At 39.1% G+C, this 25212-nt stretch overlaps 1 protein-coding gene across 2 annotated transcripts in view; it reads right to left on the bottom strand.

Annotated features, from left to right (window-relative positions):
* The window catches only part of LOC131246101 (SUPPRESSOR OF GAMMA RESPONSE 1-like), an 83621-nt gene that overhangs the window by 32812 nt on the left and 25597 nt on the right, over nt 1–25212 (bottom strand). Inside the window, exons 1-3 of one of the 2 annotated variants that reach the window (XM_058245968.1) lie at nt 20639–20728; nt 20393–20549; nt 17311–17449 (exon numbers count right to left, since the gene is read on the bottom strand). In XM_058245968.1, coding sequence (XP_058101951.1) covers nt 17311–17449; nt 20393–20475 — 222 coding nt within the window. In that variant the 5' untranslated portion in view covers nt 20476–20549; nt 20639–20728. Of the gene's footprint in view, nt 1–17310; nt 17450–20392; nt 20550–20638; nt 20729–25212 lie in introns of those variants that run through there. The other variant, XM_058245969.1, reaches the window with a different exon arrangement.

Genomic DNA, 25212 nt, shown 5'->3' with positions numbered 1-25212 from the left:
ACGAAGCTCCTACCTTGTGAGGTAATCACGAATTCCGTATCCGCAGTTTTTTTTTCTCCACGTTCATATTATAATGCTTGGCCGAAGATAATCATAAGAAGACACTCTGATACATTGATTAGGGTAGGCCTTTTGGATGTTGTTGAAGTAACTTGCTACTACTTCTACCGAGATGTCAATATTTTCAAAGGATTTCTGAACTGTTGGTGCGCCACCACCAATTCCTTTCATCTCCCTGTGGGTGAAGTCAATATCACCCTCTGGGATTTATACAAAATGGTCAGCCTGCCAATTACCAGTAATCTTTTTTATGAATATGTGCCGACCAATGAAGAGTTCGCGCACTTTTCTTCAAATAATTGGAAGCCAAATATTTCAAAGACTACAATAGAACTCTTCAAAGAGACGGTTAAGTTCCCTGATGTCAAAAAAATAATTGGCTCGCACACTTTACATGATATCTTCGATAAATTTCAAAACACCTTTTGCTTTCTTTAAGCTAATTCAACTATTCAAGTTGACTTAATCCTTCCTCCCTTCTTTTTTTTTTTTTTTTCTTGGTAGTATTCTTGATTGTGCCAATAAGGATTTGGAAGATATAAGACGAAAGATAAAACATCCTGGTGTCTTCTCCCATTCATGTGAACTCATCGCATTCATTCATGTGAACTCATCGCATTCTTGGCCTACTAGTTGAATTCAATTGTCTTCCCAATCTCCAAATGGACGAAAACTGTTAGGCCCACTTTATTTGTAGTCGCTGGGCCGATGATAGAACTGAAAAAATATTCTCCAATTCCTCCACTACTCTATTCATTGTACCAAACTTTTGGAGATGCCATGAATCACTACAAGCGACCCACCATTGGTGCTTCTTCTACATATGCGTCATGGCACTATTTCGCGGGTTGGCTTGGCATATACTTTCCATAGACTTATGACGAGGACATCACATCACATACACCCTTGCGTATGTATCAGAGGAGGCGGGCTGCACCAATTTCCCTATGGCTAGGCAAGTACCCATGATTGTGCTGAATACCCCATGTGTATGTGCAAGCATTTGGAAGACCCCACACTGGGAAGATGCACATGGGCTGCTTTATGGAGTAATCTAGACCATTGGATTAGAGGGATGCGACGATCAAGCCATTGGATCGCATGGATCACATGATCGGGCCATTGATCATTGATCGTCCACATCAGTTTTAGACTTCTTCATATTTTAGGATTTAGTTTTTAATTATTTTATATTTGTACACATTATGAGTGTTTTAGTTGATTTTATTTAGACTATGGCTATTTTTGTTAAAATTCACAAGATGGGAATTATTGTAATTTTTGAAACTTCTTGAATCTATAAAAAGAGGGGGGCGTGTAACCTCTCTCCAATTGGATTTTGTAATTTTTTTTTTTTTAATAATAATAAAAAAAAAAGAAAAAAAAGAAAAAAGAGAGAAGCTCTTGCTTTCTTCTACCATCTTTCATGCGATTTGGAAGGAAGATCGGTGTGAGGCTAATCTTCATCAACGAAAGTGAAGTTGTATTAGGCTTCCTATTTTGAAATAAATTATACCCTATGCCAATTGGATGTCCCTACATCTTTTAGATCCTAGTTTCTTTTTATTTAATGATCTTCTGTTACGATGTTGGTAGCTTCGACTATGATTATGCATGATACACTTTTGATTTGTCATGATATTTGTGATGATTATAGTGATGTTTGTTTGTTTGGAGTATCATAATTCGGCTACTTGATCTCATAAGTTAATTAGTTCATGCATCGGTCCTGCATCAAATTTGGTATCGAAGAACAATTTTAGCATAGGTCAGTCTATCAAAATTTCCTCTTTGTGATGAAAATTTTCTATAGAACACCTTTACCCAAATTGTAAAAATCGTAGAGGTATAGGCAACGTAATCAAAATCGATTACGTATCAACCGATACGTAATGTTAACGGTATCAACCGTTACGTGATACGACCCCGAAACAGGGCACCTCTGTTTTTTGGATTCGTAACGGCCGTTACGGGCCATAACCTTGAAGAAAATGGGGGGAAAAAAAACATACCTTTTTTTTTTTTTTCCTTTTCTTCTTATTCTATTGCTGCTGTTGCGACACTGTTGCGGTTGTAGCTGTGGCGCTGCTGCGGCAGCAGTTGCTGTGCCCTTCTCCTTATGTGCACTTATTCGTTGAGATGTTATGATTTAAAAGTGTGTATCAAGATCTTTTTTAACAATCCTTGAAGTTTCATTGAAAAATTCAACCATTTTCCCAATGCTTCCCAAAAAATGCGATAAATTACTCAATACAAACGATATATCTTGTGTGATAACCAATACGTATCTGTGTCCCAAGGATGTGATACCGATATTTCAAACACTGTGTCCAACTATTACCCAATTCAAAACAACCTTCTTAACACTACAAACGCTGCATTCAAAGAAATCTGAGCTTAGAACCTTTGCAGCATTGGCCGATTGGAATAATGGCCCTGGTCAAGAAGACCAAAGCAAAGGCCAACAAACCATTCTTTCCCAATCATTTTGGAATCAAGTGATAAGAGCCTTAAAATCGTCGGAACCTAAGTGTGTTGTGATTGGTGGACGGTGATGAAAAGCCGCCAATGGGCTACATCTATGATATGATGGAGAGGGTCAAAAACAAAATCATTGACCACTTCAACTATAAAGAGCGTTATTACAAGCCCATCCAAGATATTATAGATAAGAGACGAGCCAACTAAATTTCATCTCCATTGTATTCAACTGCCTACATCCTTAATCTGATTGTATTCTTTTCGTCCACCAATCAGTCCATGACATTGGCAATGCATATGGTCGGATTTATCGATGTTTTAGAAAGAATGATTTCAAGTAAAGAAGAGCGGGATAGGATTTCTTAAGAGATGGGACTTTTGCATGAAGAGTACAGAGATTTTTTCACTAAAGATAGTTATTAGGCATAGGAGTATAAAATTGCCAAGTATGAACGATAGTTCTTACAAGCAATGTTGTCGAATCGCATATGCGATCATGTAAGATCGCATATGCCTATGTACATATGCAATCGCACAATCGCATATGCAATCGCATATTTTTTATTTTCTGAAAAATTTATGTGTGTGTGTGTGTGTGTGTGTGTATCAGGGAAAAATTTTTAAAATTGTAAAAAAAATATAAGAAAATCAGGATAACTTTTCTAAGTCAATAAATAACTAATTTTACATATTTAAAATGCATTTGAAAGAGATAAAATCAATTAAACAATGAATTAAACATCAAGTCATTCACATTTAACAATAGAGTTAACAAGAAGTAACAACAAAATCAACAAGCTATTTATTTATTATGGTAGAAAATCAACAAGCTATCTTCCATGAAACTTAAAAGTGCTTGAATCTTGATCTTCCAATTTCCAAGAGAGGGAATTTGAAACTTAAAAGTGCTTGAATCTTGATCTTCCGACTTCCAAGAGAGGGAATTTGAAACTTAAAAGTGCTTGAATCTTGATCTTCCGACTTCCAAGAGAGAGGGAATATAAGAGAGAGAGAGAGAGAGAGAGAGAGAGAGAGATATTAAGATCACTTGGAAGTAGGAAATACAAGAGGGGGAAATTAAGGCCACTTGTAATTAAGAAATGTGAGAGAAAAATAGAGTAAGAGAGTTTTGGAGTGAGAATATTGAAAATGGAGGAGATTTGGAAGCTTTTTTATAGACAAAATGTTTTTTTTGCCAAAAACAAATAATAATAATTCAATGTGCCATGGCCAATATGCGATCGCATATGCAGTATGTGATCGCATACATCGCATATGCAACATATGCGATCACATATGTGCCGGATCGCATATGCAATCTGCATATGGATATGCACATATGCGATCACATATGCGCATATGCGATCACACATGACAACAATGCTTACAAGTTACAAGTAACAAGTTACAACTTAGAATGCAAGAAGTTTATCTTAAACTTATTTACACGACTGACTGGTGGTCGGTAAATGTATGGAGTCGTCGCGAACAAGATTGATTTGGCAGTACAGAAGTCGGCCATGAGAATTCATGGTCTTACGTATGTTGCTAGTGGTTGTGAGAGCAATTGGAGTACATTCGAGTCAGTAAGTTCTATAATTCACTTTCAGTTCACTAATTGTAAAAGTAAACAACCATCATCAACTCAATGTTAATTCACTTTTCAATTGAAAATTATGAATGTTATGCATATTCACACAAAAAAAAAAAAAAACCTTGAACAAAAGAAGCTCAATGACTTGATCTTTATCCAATACAACGAAAAGTTGCGAGAACGATTCCAAGCTACATGAGAAAAGCTTGATTTCGATGATCCTATCCACCTAAATGACAGAGAATCCAGTGTTTGCAAGCAGAGATATGACATGGGCCCAAGTCAAAAATGTCGCTTTTGGATCGGCACCTAGCAAAGGTTCTTCATCACAAAGGCGGAGAAAAAGGGCACGCAGTAGCACGAGGCCTAATAGCAGTCAAGGCCAAGAAGATGAGAATAAGATTGAAGATGTACAAGAAGAAGATGATCAACCATTGGATGTGGTTGAGCAACTTGTGCAAACCAATGATGAAGAAACAGAAGAAGATGAAGTATATGTTGAAGAATGAGATGACTTCAACGATGATGATGACAATAATGATGGTGGCGATGTGTCATGATGGGAGAGGGATCAATGTATATAGTGATATAGTATTGTTACTTTATTAGTATAAGTTGTTACTTGTTAGGTATGTAAATTATAATTTGTAAGTTTGTAAGTTGTCAAGAATCAAATTCATTTCTCAACAAAATTTTAAATTTTTAGCAAGTTGTTACTTGTTATTTATTAGTTGTTACTTGTTAATTGTTAATGAATTGTAAGTTAGAAGATGAATTAGTGAGTTTGTATTAAGTCGTAAGTGTGACTTTTTGAATAATACCTTACTTATGTAGCTTAAGGACTTATTACACAAATTACAAATTACAAATTCCAAATTTACAATGAAATCGATAATAACAACAACAAATTGGATCATTTATAGAAATTCATAATGTTTATCTTTTTCTTTTTTTTAGATTTTTTCAATTTTTTCTTAATTTTCCCATTTTTTTCTTTAAAAAAAAAAAAATACCGTGCAATCGCACGAGTGATCAGGCACATGTGATCACATATGCCATTTGACAACATTGCAACACACACTTGATCTTCAAATTTGGCCATAAATGACTTTCACACATACACTTGATCTTCAAATCTGGTCATAAATGCACAATGGCTCACTTTAAACTATCACGGTTGGTTGTATGCATAAGTGGGCCTCAAGTACACTTAAGGGATACAACTACACAACCCACCATATAGTGGTCAAACAATGAGAAAAGGTGATTTGTGTAAACCAGCCCCCAAACAATTTAAGATTTCACCTAATAGAAACAAAAGAATAAAGGGAAACGAAACAAAGTGAAAGAAAGGAAAAGAAACAAGGTACAAGATCAATCAAAACTCTAATAGCATGTTCTTGAGTAGGATTGAGAGAGAGAATATGAGAGAAAGCACGAAAGAGAGGGTTTGAACAACCTCTCACAACCCTAGCCTCTCTATTTTATCATTAGGGCTTGTATAATAAAAGCAGAATTACAAAAATACCCATCCATACTTGATGCAGGGCATGAAATTCAAATATGATATGCAAGATTTTCAGTCTTTAGATCACGTTAGTTCAGAAACAATTACACAAAATTCTATATCCCACACAAAAGTTCAAGCATTCAATCAAGGGGAATTTTATGCGGATCCAAGCCTACACATGCTAAGGCCGGATCAATTAAAATTATAGACCAAACAAGAATCAATGGAGGGTAAATTCATTCACACATGCCCAGAAATAATTCCCCCAATCCAAAGGATTCAGAAATTTCAATTCGATGAATCCTAAGGTTAAAGAAAGGGCATAAAATTAGGGATTTGAATAATTTAGGGTTAGGTTTAGGGATTTTAGGTGAAAGAGGAGTGAAAGAGAGGAGAGAGACGAACCAGAAAAGTACCGCACGTGGGACAGCAGCATAGGCCCAGACGCACTTGCATGTGATCTCAGCCGCACGTGTGTGGGGCCGACTATTCAAAAAAGGGCCGGCATGGCCCTAGTCAGCCAGGGGTGGACTCCAAAATCCTCAAATTTCAGCTCGATCCGATGCACGGTTTGTGCGTGATACTCCACTGAAGTTTCAGCCCTCCTGTAGGGCTAGATTCTGGAAATCTGTTGTAGAGAGAAAAACGACTGCAATAGAGAATGGATTTGAAGCATAGATGATTGTATGAGGAGAAATATGGGTGGAAGAACGTGGGGGCGAATCGGTATAGCTGTGGCTTCGCACAACGGTAGTTAGCCCTTCGAGAAAGGGAGAGTTTCACACCCAATTAGATTTCCACGACTCAGGAACTCAGACGAGTAGAAAAACGCAGGAATTTTTATTAATCTTCAATGAGTAAAAAAAAGACTATAAGGGGTGCCTATTTATAATAAAACCCTATACCCCGAAACTCGCGCCATATGCGCAACCTATTACTTTGAGACGAAGTTATCAAAAATAACAACTAATCAAAACAATCTAAACTGTCCACGATATTCCTAATAACAATAATAAGCAAAACCCAAAGTACTAAATTAATTAGAATAATGGGTCACGATCATGAGAACCCATGATGGGATTCACATGACCATCGGGTCTACTCCAACAAACCCAAACATAGTCCTCTAGCTAGGAGGCCCTCTCTGGACGTCGTCATCGGTCCAGATCGATGGTGGGGCCCTCCTTGCGTACGTGTGTAGGGGGTGCGTGTGCGCGTGATATCCCCATCAACTCTCTCCGGCTGCGAAGATTTCGCCACTGGCGAAATAAAACTCCTGAACCGCTCCAAGATGTCAGGATCAAGTCTTTAAAACTCCTCAGTGAGCCACGTGCTAACTGAAGCTAGGCGTGACTTCCACTTAACCAGGTACTTCTGAAACCCGCCGTCCGACGTTGATACTATCTGATGGTCCAGAATATCCTCTATTTCCTCTCCAGGCGTGGGAATGGTAGGTACGGGAGGTAGAGGCTAGGAAGAAGAGTCGGGAAGAGGCCATGGATCAAAAGACAGGTCTGGGGAATCAAGATGGATGGGCGAAGGGCCGGACAAAGTATCAGCGGTCCCCTAAAAAGTAACTAGATCCTCCACATTGAATGTGGAACTAATTTCCATGGAAGGTGGAAGATCTACCACATATGCATTGAGACCGTTTCGTTTTATAATTTTTGAAGGGTCCAGCGCTACGTGCGTGTAACTTACGAACGGCCCCCTGAGGATACCGCTCGAGCCTAATGCGGACCATCACAGTCCCCTACATTGAATTCCTTGAAATGTTTATGCTGGTCTGCAGAAAATTTGTAATGTTCATTACTAGTAGTGATCTTTCGCCTAATATCTTGATGCAATGAATGAATGTGATATGCAAAGGACTCTGCAGACTCTGATGACCTATGGGACAGTGACAAAGGGACAAGATCAATAAGCTTCCTAGGCTTGTAACCAATAACGACTTCAAAAGGACTTAGACCTATGGACCTATTGACAGAACTATTGAACGCAAACTTGGCTATAGGTAGTACAGTGTCCCACTTCCTGGTGTGCTCCCTCACTAAACATCTGAGCAAACTCCCTAGGCTCCTATTGATCACCTCAATCTGACCATCGGTCTGAGGATGGTAGGCAGAAGAAAATTGTAGCCTATTATTCATCATGTGTCATAGTGTCTTCCAAAAGTAACTCATGAATCGCACCTCACGGTCAAACACTATAGTTTTTGGTAACTCATGCAATTTAACGACCTCACTAAAGAACAGCTTGGCAACATGAGATGCGTCGGAGGTCTTAGAACATGGAATGAAGTGGGTCATTTTAGAAAAACAATCAACGACAACAAATATGGAATTGTGTTTCTGAATAGTCTTAGGGAGTCCAAGCACGAAGTCCATACTGATGTCCTGCCAAGGGATGAATGGAACTGGCAAAGGTGTGTATAATCCTGTATTTTGTTTTTTCTGCTTTGCCAGTTGACAAGTACGACATTGCCCTATAATTTTGGCTACGTCTCGCTTGAGGCTTGGCCAATGAAACCTATCCTCCACTAAGGCAATGGTCTTATCTCGACCGAAATGACCCGCGACCCCTCCTGAACGTAACTCCGTAACTCCCAGACAAGAAAATCGCGGAGGGAGGTGCAAGGTATGCACAAGCGGTCACTCCTAAACAAATATCCGTCTAAAATCAAGTACTCACCGTCGTTGTTCATATTATCAACGAGAAATCAATAACATCGCCAATAATATCGATGTTCCTAATATCGGCGATTTTATCGTTTTTTCGCGAAAAGTACAGTTGTCAGTGAGAAATTGTTGTAGCTACCTACCCTGCCACGAGATAACTGTCGCAAACAACCCCTTTTTGACGTCGATAATATCGGGAGACTGTAAATACCCAAAAATAGAAAAAAAAAAAAAAAAGGAAGAAAAGGGGAAACTTTTTGGATTTCGTACCTGTACAAGAAGAGTGTTGATCGTTTTTTTCGAATAGATCATAAATTTCAAATGGAATGACAATTTTAGCGAAGAATTTGCAAAATCTCAACAATCTTGGAGAGGGTTTTTCGAGATTTTAGGGTTCCCTTTGGAACCCTCTTCTGTTTTCAGAAATGGCTTCTCAAAGTCAAAACGAGTGGATTAGTTGGTAGTGTGGTGTGCGGGCCAATCTCGGTGGCGTCTGGACATTACTAAGTTTTGTGGGCCCCACCATGATGTATGTGCTATATGTGTTATATACATGCAGATCATTTTAGGTAATAAGCCCAAAAATAGGCAGATCCAAAGCTCGAGTGGACCACACTACAGAAAGCAGTGGGAACAATGATTCCTGCTGTTGAAACCTTACTAGGGCCCACAGTGATTTTTATTTGTCATCCACATTGTTCATAAGATCACACGTACATGGATGAAGGTAAAACACAAAAATGACACCAATCCAAAACGTTTGTGGCCCCTAAGAATTTTTCAACAATAGATGCTCAATTCACACTGTTTCCTATGGTGTGGTCCACTTGACCATTGGATATACTTCATCTTTAGGATCAAGCCCTAAAATTATCTGTTAAAATGGATGCAAATAGTGGATAAAATATATAAATCATGGTGGGCCCCACAGAGTTGACTAAGTTCGCTTAGTGTATTGTTTACTCAGTGCGTATTGACTGTGCAATCCACTTCCCTACAAGGTCGCGAGCATGTGACTTGTTTAAGTTGGTGACTTGGTGCTCCGTGGACCCATCATGATGTGTTATATTTTATCAATACCATCCATTTATTTGTCAGATATAATTTTAGGGCATGGGCCAAAAAAAATGAGGCAAATCCACATCTTAGGTGTACCACAGCAAAGGAAACAATGGTGATTAAATGCCCACCATTAAAAACTTCGTAGGGCCCATTATAAACTTCCTAGAGCTATTGTAATGTTTTTTGCCATCCAACCTATTGCTTAGGTCACATGGACTAGGATGAAGCGAAAACACAATTATCAGCTTGATCAAACTTTCAGTGGGCCCCTAAGAAGTTTTTAATGGCAAGATTCAATCAGTATTGTTTCCCTTGGTGTGTTCCACTTGCGATTTGGATCTACTTCATTTTTTAGACTATCCTAAAATGATATGGTGAAATGGATAAATGGAGTGGATTTCCCAAAAGAATGACAGTGGACCCCACATGGTAAAGATAACACCCACATGTATCCGGGTAACATCTAATCCGCTCCCACGAAGGACACATTGCCTACTGACGCTTATAGCCAATAGCTAGTGGACAGTGCTTTGTGGGACCCACCATGATGTCTGTGTTTATCCATGCCGTTCATTCATTTTTTCAGATCATTTTAGGATATGAGCCAAAAAAATAGGCAAATCCAAATCTCATGTGGAGCACACCACATAAATCAGTGGTGATTGAATGCCCACCATTTAAAAAAAAATTAGGGGTCACAAAAGTTTTGTATGAAGCTGATACTTGTTTTTTTCCTTTCATCTAGGACTTTATGAGCTTATCAATGGGATGGATGGAAAATAAACATTACAGTGGGCCTTGGGAAGTATTTAATGGTGGGCTTTCGGTCACCACTGTTTCTTATGGTGTGGTCCAGTTGAGATGTGGATCAGTCTTATCTTTTGGCCCAAGCCATAAATTAATCTTTAAAAACAAATGAACAGTGTAGATAAAACACATATATCTTGCTATTGGTGAGACAGATCAAATGCTCAAGTGGAGCACAACACAGGAAACAGTGAGGACTAACTGCGTACAGTTGAAAACCTCTTGGGGCTATAAAAGTTTTGGATCGAACTGATATTGATATGCATGTTTTTCTTGCAGTGTGGTCCACTCGAGATTTGGATATGCTTCATTATTGGGCCTATGCACTCAAATGAGTTGGCAAAAAGGATGGACTGTGTGGATATACAACACATACATTAAGGTGGGCCCATGATCAGGTGCCACCCACATTCCTATCCCTAGAAAACTTGCCAAGGTCCACCATATTGTTTTATTGATCATCCGAACCGTTGATAAGGTGTCACAAACCATGGATCAAGGCCAAATCCTGTTAGGTGAAGCCATGGCCATAACTAATATGTTCTCTTTGCTTAGATAAGGTGTCCTTATTGGAGTGATTTCTTACGGCAGTGCATGCTTTTTGGGTCCTCGTTAAATGAAAACTTTTTATGTAATGTATTCTTTTTACAATTTTTTATTCTTAAATATCCATATATGTGTATTTAGGCATGTCCTGAAGTTTCACTGAAAAATTATACACCTTTTCCCATATTTCCCTATTTTTCCCTCGCATTTCCGGTTATCATCGATATTATCAGCGATAACGATATTATATCTTTATCTCCAGCCAGCGAAACTTGTAGTGATACAGACAACTTGAACACTACTCACTGCTAGCTCCTGACGGACTCTCTAACAACGACACGTACACAACTCCAAAATCTGGACACTCGCAATAATCTTCTTTGATGCGCTCAAGGCCAGTGACTTTGACACTCATGGAATTGAGTAACGCGACTCAACGACTCAATGCGTCAACAGGCTTATTCTCTACATCGACCTTATGCTTAAGCACAAAAGTGTACTCTTGAAGGAATTGAACCCACTTGGCGTGCCTGGGGTTTAATTTCTTCTGAGAGTTCAGATATCTCAAGGCCTCGTGATCTAAGAATAAGACGAATTCTTGCGGCAATAGGTAATGACGCCAATGGGGCAGTGATTGCACTACCGCATAGAACTCTTTGTCATAGGTGGAATACTTTTGTTTCGCCTCATTCAGTTTCTCACTAAAAAAAGGCGACAGGGTGCCCTTCCTAACTAAGTACTCCTCCTATGCCAACTCCTGATGCATCACATGTGACTTCAAAAGCCTTCGAAAAATCCGGAAGTCGCGTTACTGGAGCTTCGGTCATCTTGACCTTTATCTCCTTGAAGGCCTTCGAGGCTGCCTTTATCCCTTAAAACTCTCCCTTTTTTATGCAATCTATGATGGGAGCCATAATGGAACTGAAGCTTCGAATGAACCGCCTATAGAAGGTGGCTAAACCGTGAAAGTTGCGTACCTCAAGAATATTGCGGGGTTCAGGCCAATTGACGATGACCTTGACCTTCTCGGGATCCGCTGATACGCCCTCAACTGACACAACAAAACCTAAGAAGATAACACTACTAGACAAAAACGCACACTTCTTTAGGTTGGCATACAATTTCTTGGCTTTAAGGATCCCACAAACCTGCCTCAAATGGTTGAGGTGTTGTTCCTTGGTCATATTATAAATCAAGATATCATCAAAGTATATGACCAAGAACTTCCCCATAAAGGGCCTCAACACTTGGGTCATCACACGCATGAAGGTGCTTGGGGCGTTAGTCAGCCCAAAAGGCATAACTAGCCACTCGTATAGCCCATCCTTAGTCTTGAAAGCCGTCTTCCACTCATCACCAGGGTGTATACGGATTTGGTGATACCTACTTTTGAGGTTAATTTTTGAAAAGATAGTAGCATTGGCCATCATATCTAACATGTCATCAAGACGCGGTATGGAAAATCAATATTTGACTGTGATTTTGTTGATGGCCCTACTATCAACACACATCCTCCATGTGTCATCCTTCTTAGGTGTAAGAAAGGCAGGGCATGGCACACTGGCTCATGCTCACTCGATTAAAACCCTTTTCTAGGAGCTTATCAATCTGTCTCTTCAACTTTAGGTGCTCCTTTGGGTTCATTCTATAATGAGGGAGGTTTGGTAGATTCGCCCCAGGGACTAAATCAATGGTATGATGTATATCCCTCATAGGGGGAAGCTCATTCGGTAGATCATCAGGAAAGACATCATGAAACTCATGCACTACCTAAATGGCCTCAATGGGTAACTCTACGCTAGTCTCTGGTACATTTTCCCTAGCCACAAGGGCGTATACCATCGAGTCCGTCTCAATTTCTCGCTCAAAGTCTTTGGCATTTAGAATATTAAGAGAATTGAACTTGGACTTCAACTCCTTCAATTCTTTTGAGCCGCTCATGCCACTCTGTGTGGTGGACTCCTTTCCAGTGGTGTTCTTAGGTGGAAGTGGATTTAGCTTGACTTTCTTGCCCGCAAACCAAGATGTACACACATTCAAATGGCCAAATATGGTGACATCCCTGTCATAAAGCCACGGTCTACCTAAAATGATATGGCCCACATCCATGGGAACAACATCACACCAAAATGTGTCTTTATAAGATCCAAACTGAATAGGAACAAGACAACGGTGCGAGACTGGAATGGAAGTTTCATTAACCGAAGACACTCTATAGGGTTGAGGATGGGCTTCAAGCTTTAAGCTCAAATGGTTCGCAGTGCTAGTTGATGCCACGTTGGCACAACTACCACTATCCACAATCATCTTACAACTCTTTTCCCCACATTTTCCATAAGTATAGAAGATCGTGTTGCGGCACCAATTGTCAGTGTTCTTGGCTTGAGCAAGGGCGCATCGCACAACTGCGAGGGTCACGGACTCTTGCACTCCCTCTTCCTCATCACTAGGGATTTCTACTGGCTCATATTCTTCCTCTTCGTCGTCACTCTCTGGGAGCACTACTTCTATTTGCCCATCAATAAGGAGCACCTTGGTGCCCTCTCTCGTATCGCACTGGTGGGGAAAGTGACCAAACCCTTAACACCTAAAACACCTAGTTGCTCCACTCTTACATGAGCTAGACCCGATTCTTTACCCTTATCATCCTTAGGCCTGGGCTGAAAATTAATGGAAGGTTTGCTTTGGTGTCCAGCATTAGGCTTAGCCCCAGAAGGGTTGGTCTTGGCGCCAGAATCGCGAAACTCAAATCGCCTTCCCACAGATGCTTTGAGGTATTGTTCAACCTCCAACACTACTTGATACAACTGTTTAATAGTGTCTGTCTTTGGCGAGCAATTCTCTCCTAATGTCAGTACAGAGCCCCATTTTAAATCAAGGGTGAGTACAGTATCCGCATCAACTTCACACCTAGTCAAGTACTCTTCGAACTTCTCAATGTATTCCGCCACACTCATGGCGCCTTGTCGAAGAGACTGCCATTCCTCAATCAACCGTAAGCGATAAGAGAAAGGGAGGTACTTCTTCTTAAGTGTTTCTTTTATTTCTCCCCAATGGACTATTGGAAGCTCCATCTTGGCCCACAAGCTTCATCTTCGCAAATCAAACTCGACGAGCATCCGACATGTCATACCACTCAAAATAGTGGTCCATATCCGTCAGCCAGTCTAAACAAGCTTTAAGGTCCATTGGCCATCAAACGTAGGAGCATCTGCTCTAACTCCCTTGAAGAGTTCCGCATCTGGGTCATATTGATCATGATGTCCCTCGCGGGGGGGTGGGTGCACGGGTGCGCGCCCATGACCAATTCTTTGGCTACCTCCATTCCTTGGTCTAACCTCCTGACCACCTGCCTGAGATTGGGCATCTTCCCCAATGGCGGGGTTTGCCCCGGCAGAGGTCTCTAGTTGGATAACGCGCACATTAAATTGCCCAAAGCGTTGTTCCAAGTGCTTCCCCAAAGAGTCAAACTACTGGGTCAGTTCATTCATTGACTCTTGCAATTGCTTCACATTTTGTGTAGGGTGCAAGCCAAAACCATGACCCGTACGTGTGTGCATACAACTACTAACTCAATCTAAAGACCTACTACGACTATATGCACCTAGATAGGACTAAATGCTCCTATAGGACTCTACATAGAGAAAACGACACAATACTACTTAATTTCCAGCAACTTATCTGTCAAAGAAAATCCAGTAAAGAGATGCGGATTTTCTGATAGCAGAAAATTCAGCTACCTATATCAGAAATTATGGACCTCTAAACAACTCTATATGATGATACTTAATGCATAATGGACACAAATAAACTAAACCCTAAACATGTAATTCTTTCCCCTATAAAAAACCTTGAGCTCTGATACCAAATTTGATGCAAGACATGAAATTCAAACAAGATGTGCAAGATTTTCAGGCTTTAGATCACGTTAGTTCAGAAACAATTACACAAAATTCTATATCCCACACAAAAGTTCAAGCATTCAATCAAAAGGGAATCTTATGCAGATCCGGGCCTACACATGCTAGGGCCGGATCAATCAAAATTATAGACCAAACAAGAATCAATGGAGGGTAAATTCATCCACACATGCACAGAAATAATTCCCCCAATCCAAGGGATTTAGAAATTTCAATTCGGTAAACCCTAAGGTTGAAGAAAGGGCATAAAATTGGGGATTTGAATAATTTAGGATTAGGTTTAGGGATTTTGGGTGAAAGAGTGAAAGAGAGGAGAGACGAACCAGAAAAGTACCGCACGTGGGGACAGCAGCAAAGGCCCAATTGCACGTGCGTGTGATCTCGGCCGCACGTGTGTGGGGCCGACTATTCACAAAAAAGTCAGCTTGGCCCTAGTCAGCCATGGGTGGACTCCAAAATTCCCAAATTTCAACTCGATCCAATACATGGTTTGTGCGTGGTGCTCCGCCAAAATTTCAACCCTCCTGTAGGGCCAGATTCTGGAAATCTGCTGTAGAGAAAAAAACGACTGCAATAGAGAATGGATTTGAAGCGTAGATGATTGTAGGAGAAAAATTATGTATGGAAGAACGTAGGGACGAATCGGTATAGCTGTGGCTTCGCACCACGATAGTCAGCCCTTCGAGGAAGGGAGAGTCTCACACCCAATTAGATTTCTACAACTCGGAAAAAAGGAATAGAAAAACGCAGGAATTTTTATTAATCTTCAATTAAAAAAAAAAAAAAAGACTACAAGGGGTGCCTATTTATAATAAAACCCTATACCCCAAAACTGGCACCATATGTGCAACCTATTACTTGGAGACGAAGTAATCAAAAATAACAATTAATCAAAGCAATCTAAACCGTCCATGATATTCCTAATGACAATAATAAGCAAAACTCAAAGTACTAAATTAATTAGAATAGTGGGTCACGATCATGAGAACCCATGGTGGGATTCACATGACTATCGGGTCCACTCCAACGAACCCAAATGTAGTCCTCTAGCTAGGAGGACCTCCCTGGATGTCGTCATCGGTCCAGATCAATGGTGGGGCCCTCCTTGCGTACGTGCATAGGGTGGGCGTGCGTGTGCGCGTGATGTCCCCGTCAATACTTAAGTTATTACATAAACAAAGCCCATGGGCTTAAATTCTACTCTAACCCATATTTCATCTAAATGATGATGGGAAACCACATGTGAGATCATCACAGTTCACACGTGAGATCATCACAATCCACCAACATAAAGAAACAAACCTCCAAAAGATGTTTTAAATAGCGAATAGCATGAAGCACAATGTTCACCCCTCTGAAGCATGAGGCGTAAGCTACATGCTACTTCTATATTTTTAATTAAGGTTGTGCTTGGTTGCACCAAAAAATAAAAAATAAAAAAATAATTAAAAAAAATAAAAATAACAATAATAATAATAATAATAATAATAATAATAATAATAAATCATAAAGGTGCACTTGGTTGCACCAATTTCATGATATTCTACACCAAATTAGACTAATTAATAATGAAATTTAACAAAATTTCATGATATTTGGTGCAACTAAGCACAACCTACAGTAATAGGAAAGGGCAATGATTTAAGTAGATAGGTAAAGAAAGAGCAACAAAATTGTGTTAATATTGTTATTCGTATTATTTTACTAAACACATTGAAAAGATTAACTAATTTTTATTGGAAATAGAAAATTGGTACAAATCATTGAAAACATTAATTGATTATATTTTTGTAGTGAAAAATAATTTAGTAATGTGAGCTACGTAGCATGTAGCATAGTCTATGTAGCATGTAGCATATTCAAATAATCATATAACTTATGCTAAACGCGACTTAAGCTAGGTAACATTAAGGCTAAGCTATGCTATGTAGCGTAAGCTACACACTTCATTAAATAGCTATTTAAAGCACTACCTCCATAAGATTATTAAGATTGATGTGAACTGGTAAAAATCCAAAAGCAGTCACCAACAAATTTTTGGGAATTTTATGTTGTCACAATCGGATGCTTATAACTTATTGCTTTGGTGTCCATTCTTTGCAAAGTAGTCTTCATGTATCTATATGACAAGGGTTCCACTTTTGTGAAGGTAAATCACAAAATGGATATATTTTATTTCTTTTCTTTTCTTTTTTTCTTTTCAGAAAGCACAAAATGAATTTTATAATAATCTGTTTCAAGGGTCCATGTTTAGCAATGGGACAACAGCTGCCATTTTATTACTTTATGGTTTTGGTAGGATTAGGTTTAGATCAAGGTGTTTGTAATATTTTCAATTGAGTTACTTTTAATTAGAGTCAGTTTCTATCTATGCTGGTTCTTGGAATTGGTTTGAGTTGAGGTATTTTGCTACATAAGTTCTAATTGTATGGTGTTTCCAGTTTGAACTGATGGAATTTGAAGAGTCCACAAGTAGTGTCTAGTGTCCTACATAATGGAGATTTTGACAAAGTGGAGACTTTGATTATTGAATGAAATTCAGTTTTTAGTTCTGTGTGAAATCCTACCAGTTGAGAATTTTCCCCTGCATTAAAATGCCAAAATATATATATAAAAAGGTACAGACTACTCAGGATAAAGGCATGAGCTTACATCACTGTTATCAATACGATGATTGCAATTGGGGCAATGTCGATGTGCTTCTACAGCCCAGTCCTTGTTCTGATACGTAGAAAACTGAGTGGCATTCTTTACTTTCCTTGCAATTCCCCTACCATCAATCAGCCATGTCCTACAAATTTAACATCTGATAAGATTGTGGAAGGTGTTCTAGTAAGACTATTAAATCGAGAAAACAAAATTATATTAAACATTAAGAAAATATTTCAAACTAAGCAACATGCACGGCTATGCACTGCAGAGATTACATTTGCCAAAAGGAACCACGGACCAGCATGCCAATAGAAAACTTGCCAAACCATCAGACCACACCTTAAACACAGATATGTGCCAGACAATTTTATAAACAAACAAACCAAAAGAGATTTTCTAAATCATAAGGAGAAAAGTACTCTCTATTTCTCCCTCCTGAGGAGACTCCCAAAAAACTCTCAGAATTTTTCAACACTGGCCTCCATTTGGTTGTCCTACATTCACGCTTAACTTTAAAGTTACCGACCTTCCCTCCAATCTAGGTGAGGAGAAGATTATTCACCGAGCTAGGCATCACCTCTGTAGTTTCAAATATATTGAAGAAATCACTCCAAACCTTCCTAGCAACCTCACAGTGGATGAAGAAACCGGTTCATTGTTTTTCAGGCACATGAGACAAACATTAGTTATCATCATCCTCTTTCTCTGATTATCCTTCATAAGGATCCAGTTCTATGCGACAAAGCCACACACTTTGGGCGTGCCCCTAAGGCTCCAAATAAGACCCTCTGATAAGCAAGAAGGAAGAAGAACAGAATCGCCGCAAAGCAATCTATAAAAAGATTTAACCCAGCAAGAATGGGGGTAACTTCCACCGCTAACTCTCTCACGGACATGGACGGAGAAATCCCCAAAATATGGTCAGTGCAGTCCTCCATCAGATTCCTTGCAAAGCGAGGAGACCACATCAACACACACGTCCCAAATCGAAGCATTGAGCAACCGAAGCCTGATAATCAACCACAATACCATATATACGTGGGGAAATCATGACTAAGAAGAGAATTTCTAAGCCAAAAGTCCTGGAATATAATCTCAATGCTATCACACACCTCAAGAGTCAAGACTTACCTCCATAAAAAAAGCATGCCCAATCTTAGTACTAATTGCCTTCCAAACACCGGACATCCATTAAAGTGAGGATGGAAGGTTGAACCACCAACCTTGTTGAATCCCACATTTGTATGAGATAATCCACCTCCAATAAATTTTGTCCTCTTCTCACAGCCACTTTCTGAGAAGTGCTTCATTCAGAGCTCTAATATCTTTGATTCCCATTCCCCCATTCCACTAGTCTTGACAAACATCCCACCACCCAACAAAACAAAATCTGTTCTTCTCTTCATTGTGGTGCCAAAGAAAGTCTCTTTGAAGCCTTTCGACCTGGTTGACAACCCTATTAGGCATTCAGAATGGGACAAAATAAATAGGAATGATGGACATGGAAGCGTTAACAAGAGTGAGGTGACCACCCAAAAGACCAAGAACTCCTTTTTTTTTGGGTAGGCAAGCAAAGATAATTTGTTAGTAACCAAAGGGAAGAAGCAAACTTCATATAAAACCACATCAGGGCAAGCAAAAAGACAAAAGAGGCCCCACAGCACAGGCAACCAACCAAGAGGAAAGAAAAAAAATCAAGGGAACAACTGCTTAAGCTGGGAGATCCCAAAGAGCTTTGATTGACTGAGGTAGAGAGGAATGATCTCCTATATTACTTGTAAAGTTCAGCCTATTCCAGACATTTAGGAGAATACTGCTGTAGACAGTGGCCTTGTCCTTGAATTTTGCTTGAAAATGCAATGATTACGCTCCTTCCAATTATGCCATGCTGCAGCACAAAGGCGCAACCCAGCTAAGGCTTCGATCATAGATTTGGGAGGCATGGAATGACTTAAAAAATAAAATAAAGGGATTCATAACATCCAATGGTTAACTGGGATGCAGCTGAATTTTCCAAAGATGATTCCAAATCCAGCTTGAGTATAGGCAGACAGAGAGGAAGCGAGCAACATTTTCTTGAGGGGAATTGCATGAAGTGCAACCATCAGTGATAGAGATGACTCAAGCAACAAGAAGATCTTTTGCTTTGAGCTTGGATTGAAGAGCAAACCAGGCAGCAAAGTTGGGGACATTCAAGCTATTCCAAGTGAAGAAAGCCCATAGAACTTCAGGCCCCATTGTGTAGGAAACTAGAATATGCCGCTTAAGGGGTGAATTGATCTGATGATGCATTCCTCCATGTAACGCTGTCATCTCGATCTGAAATGGGAATAATTTCAATAGTTTGCCTGACTAAATCCAACGAGGGTGCACGGCCCACATGCCAACTACATCTTCCATTAGAGATGAGATCAGACACTTTTAAGCTGCTGGCCTCTCCCCCAAATTGATGATTGGGCTGCTGCTCCCAAATGCATAAAAAAGACTATAGCCATAGACCCAAGAATCATGCCATAAGAACAAACTTTTACCTTTGCCCAAATTATATGATAAATGCATTTTGATGTGTGTGGCCTAATGCTGAAGATGTGCTTCCGAATGCTCTGCTTGTGGAGAAGGAATTATTCCAGCAGCTTTGCCCTTTAATATATTTTGCATGGATCCAATCAATCCATAAGGATTTATGACCCCATACGATATGCCATAAGAGCTTTGCCATGCACACCGCATTCTACGTCTTTAGATTCTTTATGCCCAAGCCTCCAAATTCCCTAGGCTTGCAAATGTCTTGCCAGCTAACAATATGGAGGGGTCTAATCTCCGAGTCAGCCCAAAGAAAGTTCCTAAGAATTCTGTCCACAGCAATAATAAGCACCATCAGAAGAGGAAGAGCAGCAGCCCAATATAGGACCGAGGATAAAGATGATTTCATGAGCTGAAGTCTGCCTCCAAATGAAAGGAAGGATGCCTTCCACCCTGAAAATCCGTTATCTAACTTGTCGAGGAGCTCACTATAATCCGTAATTATCAATGTCATGGATAGAAGGGGGAGTCCCTCCCAGGTATCTAATAGGAAGGTTACCTTCTTGCATTCGAAGACCTTCTAGAATTTGCTCCTTGCCCGAAGTGACCACTTGGAGAAGGAAACACTAGACTGGAAAACATTGACTTCAAGGCCAAAGAAAGTGTGAAATTCTATGAGAACTGCCTTCAGTGATAGGATCTCCTCAACATCAACACTAGGGAACACCACCAGATAATTAGCAACAATTAACTGAGTGATTAAGCATTGCCTCCTTACAAATGGGAATCGAATGAGATTATTCACCTTGCAAACCTCAAGTATGTGATAGAACCTCCATAACGATTGCAAAAGAGGTGGGGAGAAAGGGGATCACCTTTCCTCAATCCACGAGAGCTGTTGAAGAAACCAGATAAGAGTATTTTGATGTGGTAACGCATTCTTTAATCCATGATACCCGTAATTGGGGAAAGCCCATGGCAACCATCACTTCAAAAAGAAAATCCCATTTAACATTATCAAAATGCCTTCCTAACATCCACTTTGATGCACATTCTTTTATTACCTCTGGCTCTATTGAACTTTGAAAAAAGATCTTGGCACAGAGGAATATTATTTGTCATATTTCTATTGGTGACAAAGGCAGATTTAGCCAGATAAATTAGAGAAGGCATGACCTCTTTGAGCCTGTTACAAAGCACCTTAGCAATGATTTTGTAAATGAAATTTGATAGAGAAATGGGCCTGAATTTGTTTTTGGACTGATAACTACCCTTTTTCAAATTGTCCACCTAATCAGCTTAGCTTCATAGAACAAAAGAGTATCATTAGCATATTAAAGATGCACAACATGGAGATTCTGCCCAACCTTAAAACAACTGAATAAGCTTCTCTCAGTTGCCATATTGATCATTTTGCTAAGAGCTTCCATGATTAGCTGGAAACGTCTTAGTCTCCAAGGGGAAAAAAAAATGTGAGAGCCACTAACAATAACTTAGTTATGCATCTGCGCCAAACACTCACGCATCTGCTGTTGGTTTAGTGTACCCTAGAAAGCCAATGATAACTGCGATCATGGATATAGATGACCACTTATATTTGAAATATGTTATCGATGTTATAATTAACGTGAGGGAAGCTACTAAAGGAGGATTCCTCTAGTAGTCCATGGGGAAGATGAGATTGGACGCAATGACCACTAGCCATGAGAGAGTTGCGGTCCATGGATCTCAAGTACCCTAAATGTGCATGACCACTTTAATAAGTTTGGACTACCTATAATCATGTTTTGTGGTCATCATGTATGACGATAACCAACAAAGAGTTGGGATGGACAATCTCCACCATGGGGCTTCTTATGCCGTACCCCACAAAAGTGTAAGTGCTCATCATGTTTGCAGGCTCGTGTTTAGGTTCGACTGGATACTTACATTGGAGAATCACATCATCTCTTATTCGGGAGGCTCATCATGTCCGGATTGGATTGACTTGATCATACACTATCCTTGACTAAAGCTATGACCTACGGACATATGGGGATTTCGAAGCCCTAGCTCACCCTACGAGGGTTACAATTGTGATTGACATACGAGTGTGGCTGGGCCTATGCATTAAGGATACAGTCAAGGTCCACATGTTCCAACATAGGTTGCACTGGTTCACCTAGGACATCTTAGGGGGTTAGATCTTAGTGAACAAACCGTTCATCAAGTAGTTTGTAGTTGAGTGAACATATGAGAGTAACAACATCCTTTGTCTAGAATCAATACATTCATGAACAATTACAATTTCATTTAAAATTTTCTTTCCATGAAGAAAAGCCCCTTGAGATTTAGAATTTGTCCACCCTAAACCACTCACGATCTACTAGCACAGATCTTAAACGAAATCTTTAAAGGACAATTGAAAAGAAGGAAGCACCTATTAAAAATGTTGGCAAGTATAAACCGCTTGGAAGAGGGAAGGTCAAAGCGTGATTCCAAGAGGAAGCAGTACTTGGTTATGTTAATACATAACACAGAGAGAGGAAAGAAATTAAATTAAAGAAGGTAAAATGAGAGGATGAGATATACATTCTCCCTTTCACAAATTATTTATTTATAAAAGGTAAGATAAGAACACCATAAATGAGAATAAAATTGTCTCATTATTATGCTCTACAAGAACATAGAAAATAATGACACTTTAGAACTTCTAACATACTACATTCTCAATAGTACCCCTCAAGCTACAACATAGATGCACATACCCAGCTTGCCCAAGTATTACAAAGACGAGTGCACATCACATAACTATTAGTTTATTGTTTTTTTCATTCATCCTTGGATAGATCAACTACTATAGACACAATGACACCACTACATTAGATTATTGATTTCAATGCCATTATGAGATGTATCATCAATAGAAAAAGCAAAGTCATCACTATTAAATTATCGCTTTTGAATCATAACGAGATGGATCATTTATAGCAGATGTCAAGACATCATTGTACAATTAGTTTTCCCAATCATCATGGGATGGATCATTTATAGTAAACACCAAGACATCACTATTAGTTTATTTATTTCCTTGTCAACATGGGATGGTTAATCTACAACATACATCATGACATCGCTTTTCTAGTCATCATGGATGGATCATCTACAACACGTGACATGAGATTATTATTAGAGAGCTTCTCTGGACAATGTTTGAATGAAGAATGGATGATTTTTAGATGATGTTTGGATTATAGAGTTAGCATGGAGATCACAACATTGTGATGACATGCAATTGAGATAATGGCATGTTGATGTTGGGAAGATGAAAACGTTGGTGGCAACATAATGATGAAGATGATAGGTAATAAGTTGCCCCCAATCCCACTCCGATACCAAGTTAATACATGATATTAGAGAGAGAGAGAGAGGGAGAAAAGAGAGAGATGAAAGATATTGAATGAGGTAACATGGAGGGCCTTGGATGAGAGGATGCATTCTCTCTCACAAATGGTTTTTAATAGATGATTACGATCAAGGTATTCAATAATGGTAACAGTGACTGTAACGACATCACTGTCATTATCGTTATGACACAAGCTGTAATAGTTGTTATTACAACAAATTTAAAAAAAAAAAAAAAAAACATAAATGGTCATTACGAGGCCATTACAATTACGGCCGTTGTGACCACATAACACGACAGTTGCCACAATTACCATTATATAATGGCCATTACGCCACACCTTAGATGAGAGGATGCATTATCTCTCACAAATGGTTTTTAATAGATGATTACGATCAAGGTATTCAATAATGGTAACAGTGATCGTAACGACATCACTGTCATTATCATTATGATACAAGCTGTAATAGTTGTTAATACAACCAATTAGAAAATAAAAAATAAAAAAATAATAGCACTATAATAGACACCTAGCCATTTTTCCATGATAGCCATTATAGCCTCACAGCTGCGTAATAGTACCAATTGTTGTCATCACATAATCGTTTTTGGATACCATGATTATGATAAGAACATCATAAATGAGAATAAGAGATAAGAATAGAGAGAATAAGAATAAAATCCTCCCGGTATGAAGCTTCACAAGAACATACAAAACTATGACTCTTTAGAGCTTTGAACATGTTTCATTATAAACAAGTCGGAAGGATTGTGCAACTAAGGTTCACAACAAGTCCACAAACTAAATAGGAAGCTTTATGATTAATTGAAAAACCTTTAACTAGTAGCTTCTCCTAAGGATTGAACGTGAGGATGAGAACCACCCAAAGCGCCTTCACCAAATCACCGACAGTTCTCTAGTCCAAATTTAGCTCTTTACAATCCTGAAGGATTTCAAATCTTTACAGAAAGGCTCAAACCTCAAAGGGATATGACGACTTCCCCCAACAAACCTACCATTTTTAATAGGTTTTTCAAGTTAGATATGGAGGGACTTTGGGGAAAATTCAAACAAAATAGGTAACCTAATTAGAGTTGGACGAACCTCCAAAGGGAGGGAGGCGATTCTTTCCTTTTCTCCTTATTTCAACCTAGTAAACTTCCTACCCGAATCACAGTCTTGCCTAAGAGTAGTGACGAGACGAGGTCGAGCTCCCATCTCTTTAGATCTGTCTAAATCATAAAGTTAGACAAACAATCATATCAATGTCACAAACCTTAGTAATCACTTTGATAAAATGATTTTAAACCATTTTTTTTATGACAACATGGTGTCACCACCTCCTTTTTTAGTCTTTTTTTAGTCTTTTGCTATTGTAAAAATATATCATTTTTGGATACCATGCTTAAGAAGTCCCCTATGATCGCATTAGAAATGGTGTAATCATTAATTAGGCCCACCCATCATGCAGTTGCACATTTGATTGCTCATCCCTTACAAAAATCACTTATATCGAATGATCCCAACCATGTGATGAATGGTTGAAAGATGGGTTCACTGTACTAATTATATTTAAAAAGGACTAATAAATGACCCGGATCCACTACGCCCATGTATCAAACTAACCACTTTGAAAAAAAAAAAAGCATAACCATCTAATCGATAACCATAAAAATTGATGGTTCAAATCAGATATACTATAAAAGGTCTAATTAGTGTTTTCAGTATCTTTGATATCACAGATATATCCTACGATGCATCGGTTATCCTAGCTGGGTAATATGAAACCCAGCTTTAATATCCATTTGTCATTGTATTGTGCAATATATCGCACGATATCACGGTATATCGTGGATATCACGATACCGATCCCCTCTCCCCTTTATAAATTCTTAACGCATTATGTGATATATCGATACAAAGTGCAATATCAAGAGGGATAAAAGGAAATCGATGCTGTTTTGTCTAGAAAATCCTCAAAATTTTCCAAATA

The sequence above is a fragment of the Magnolia sinica genome, chromosome 5 (assembly GCF_029962835.1).
Source record: "Magnolia sinica isolate HGM2019 chromosome 5, MsV1, whole genome shotgun sequence".
NCBI lineage: Eukaryota > Viridiplantae > Streptophyta > Magnoliopsida > Magnoliales > Magnoliaceae > Magnolia > Magnolia sinica.
Note: the sequence above shows the minus strand (reverse complement) of the source record. Positions and strands in the feature narration are given on the sequence as shown.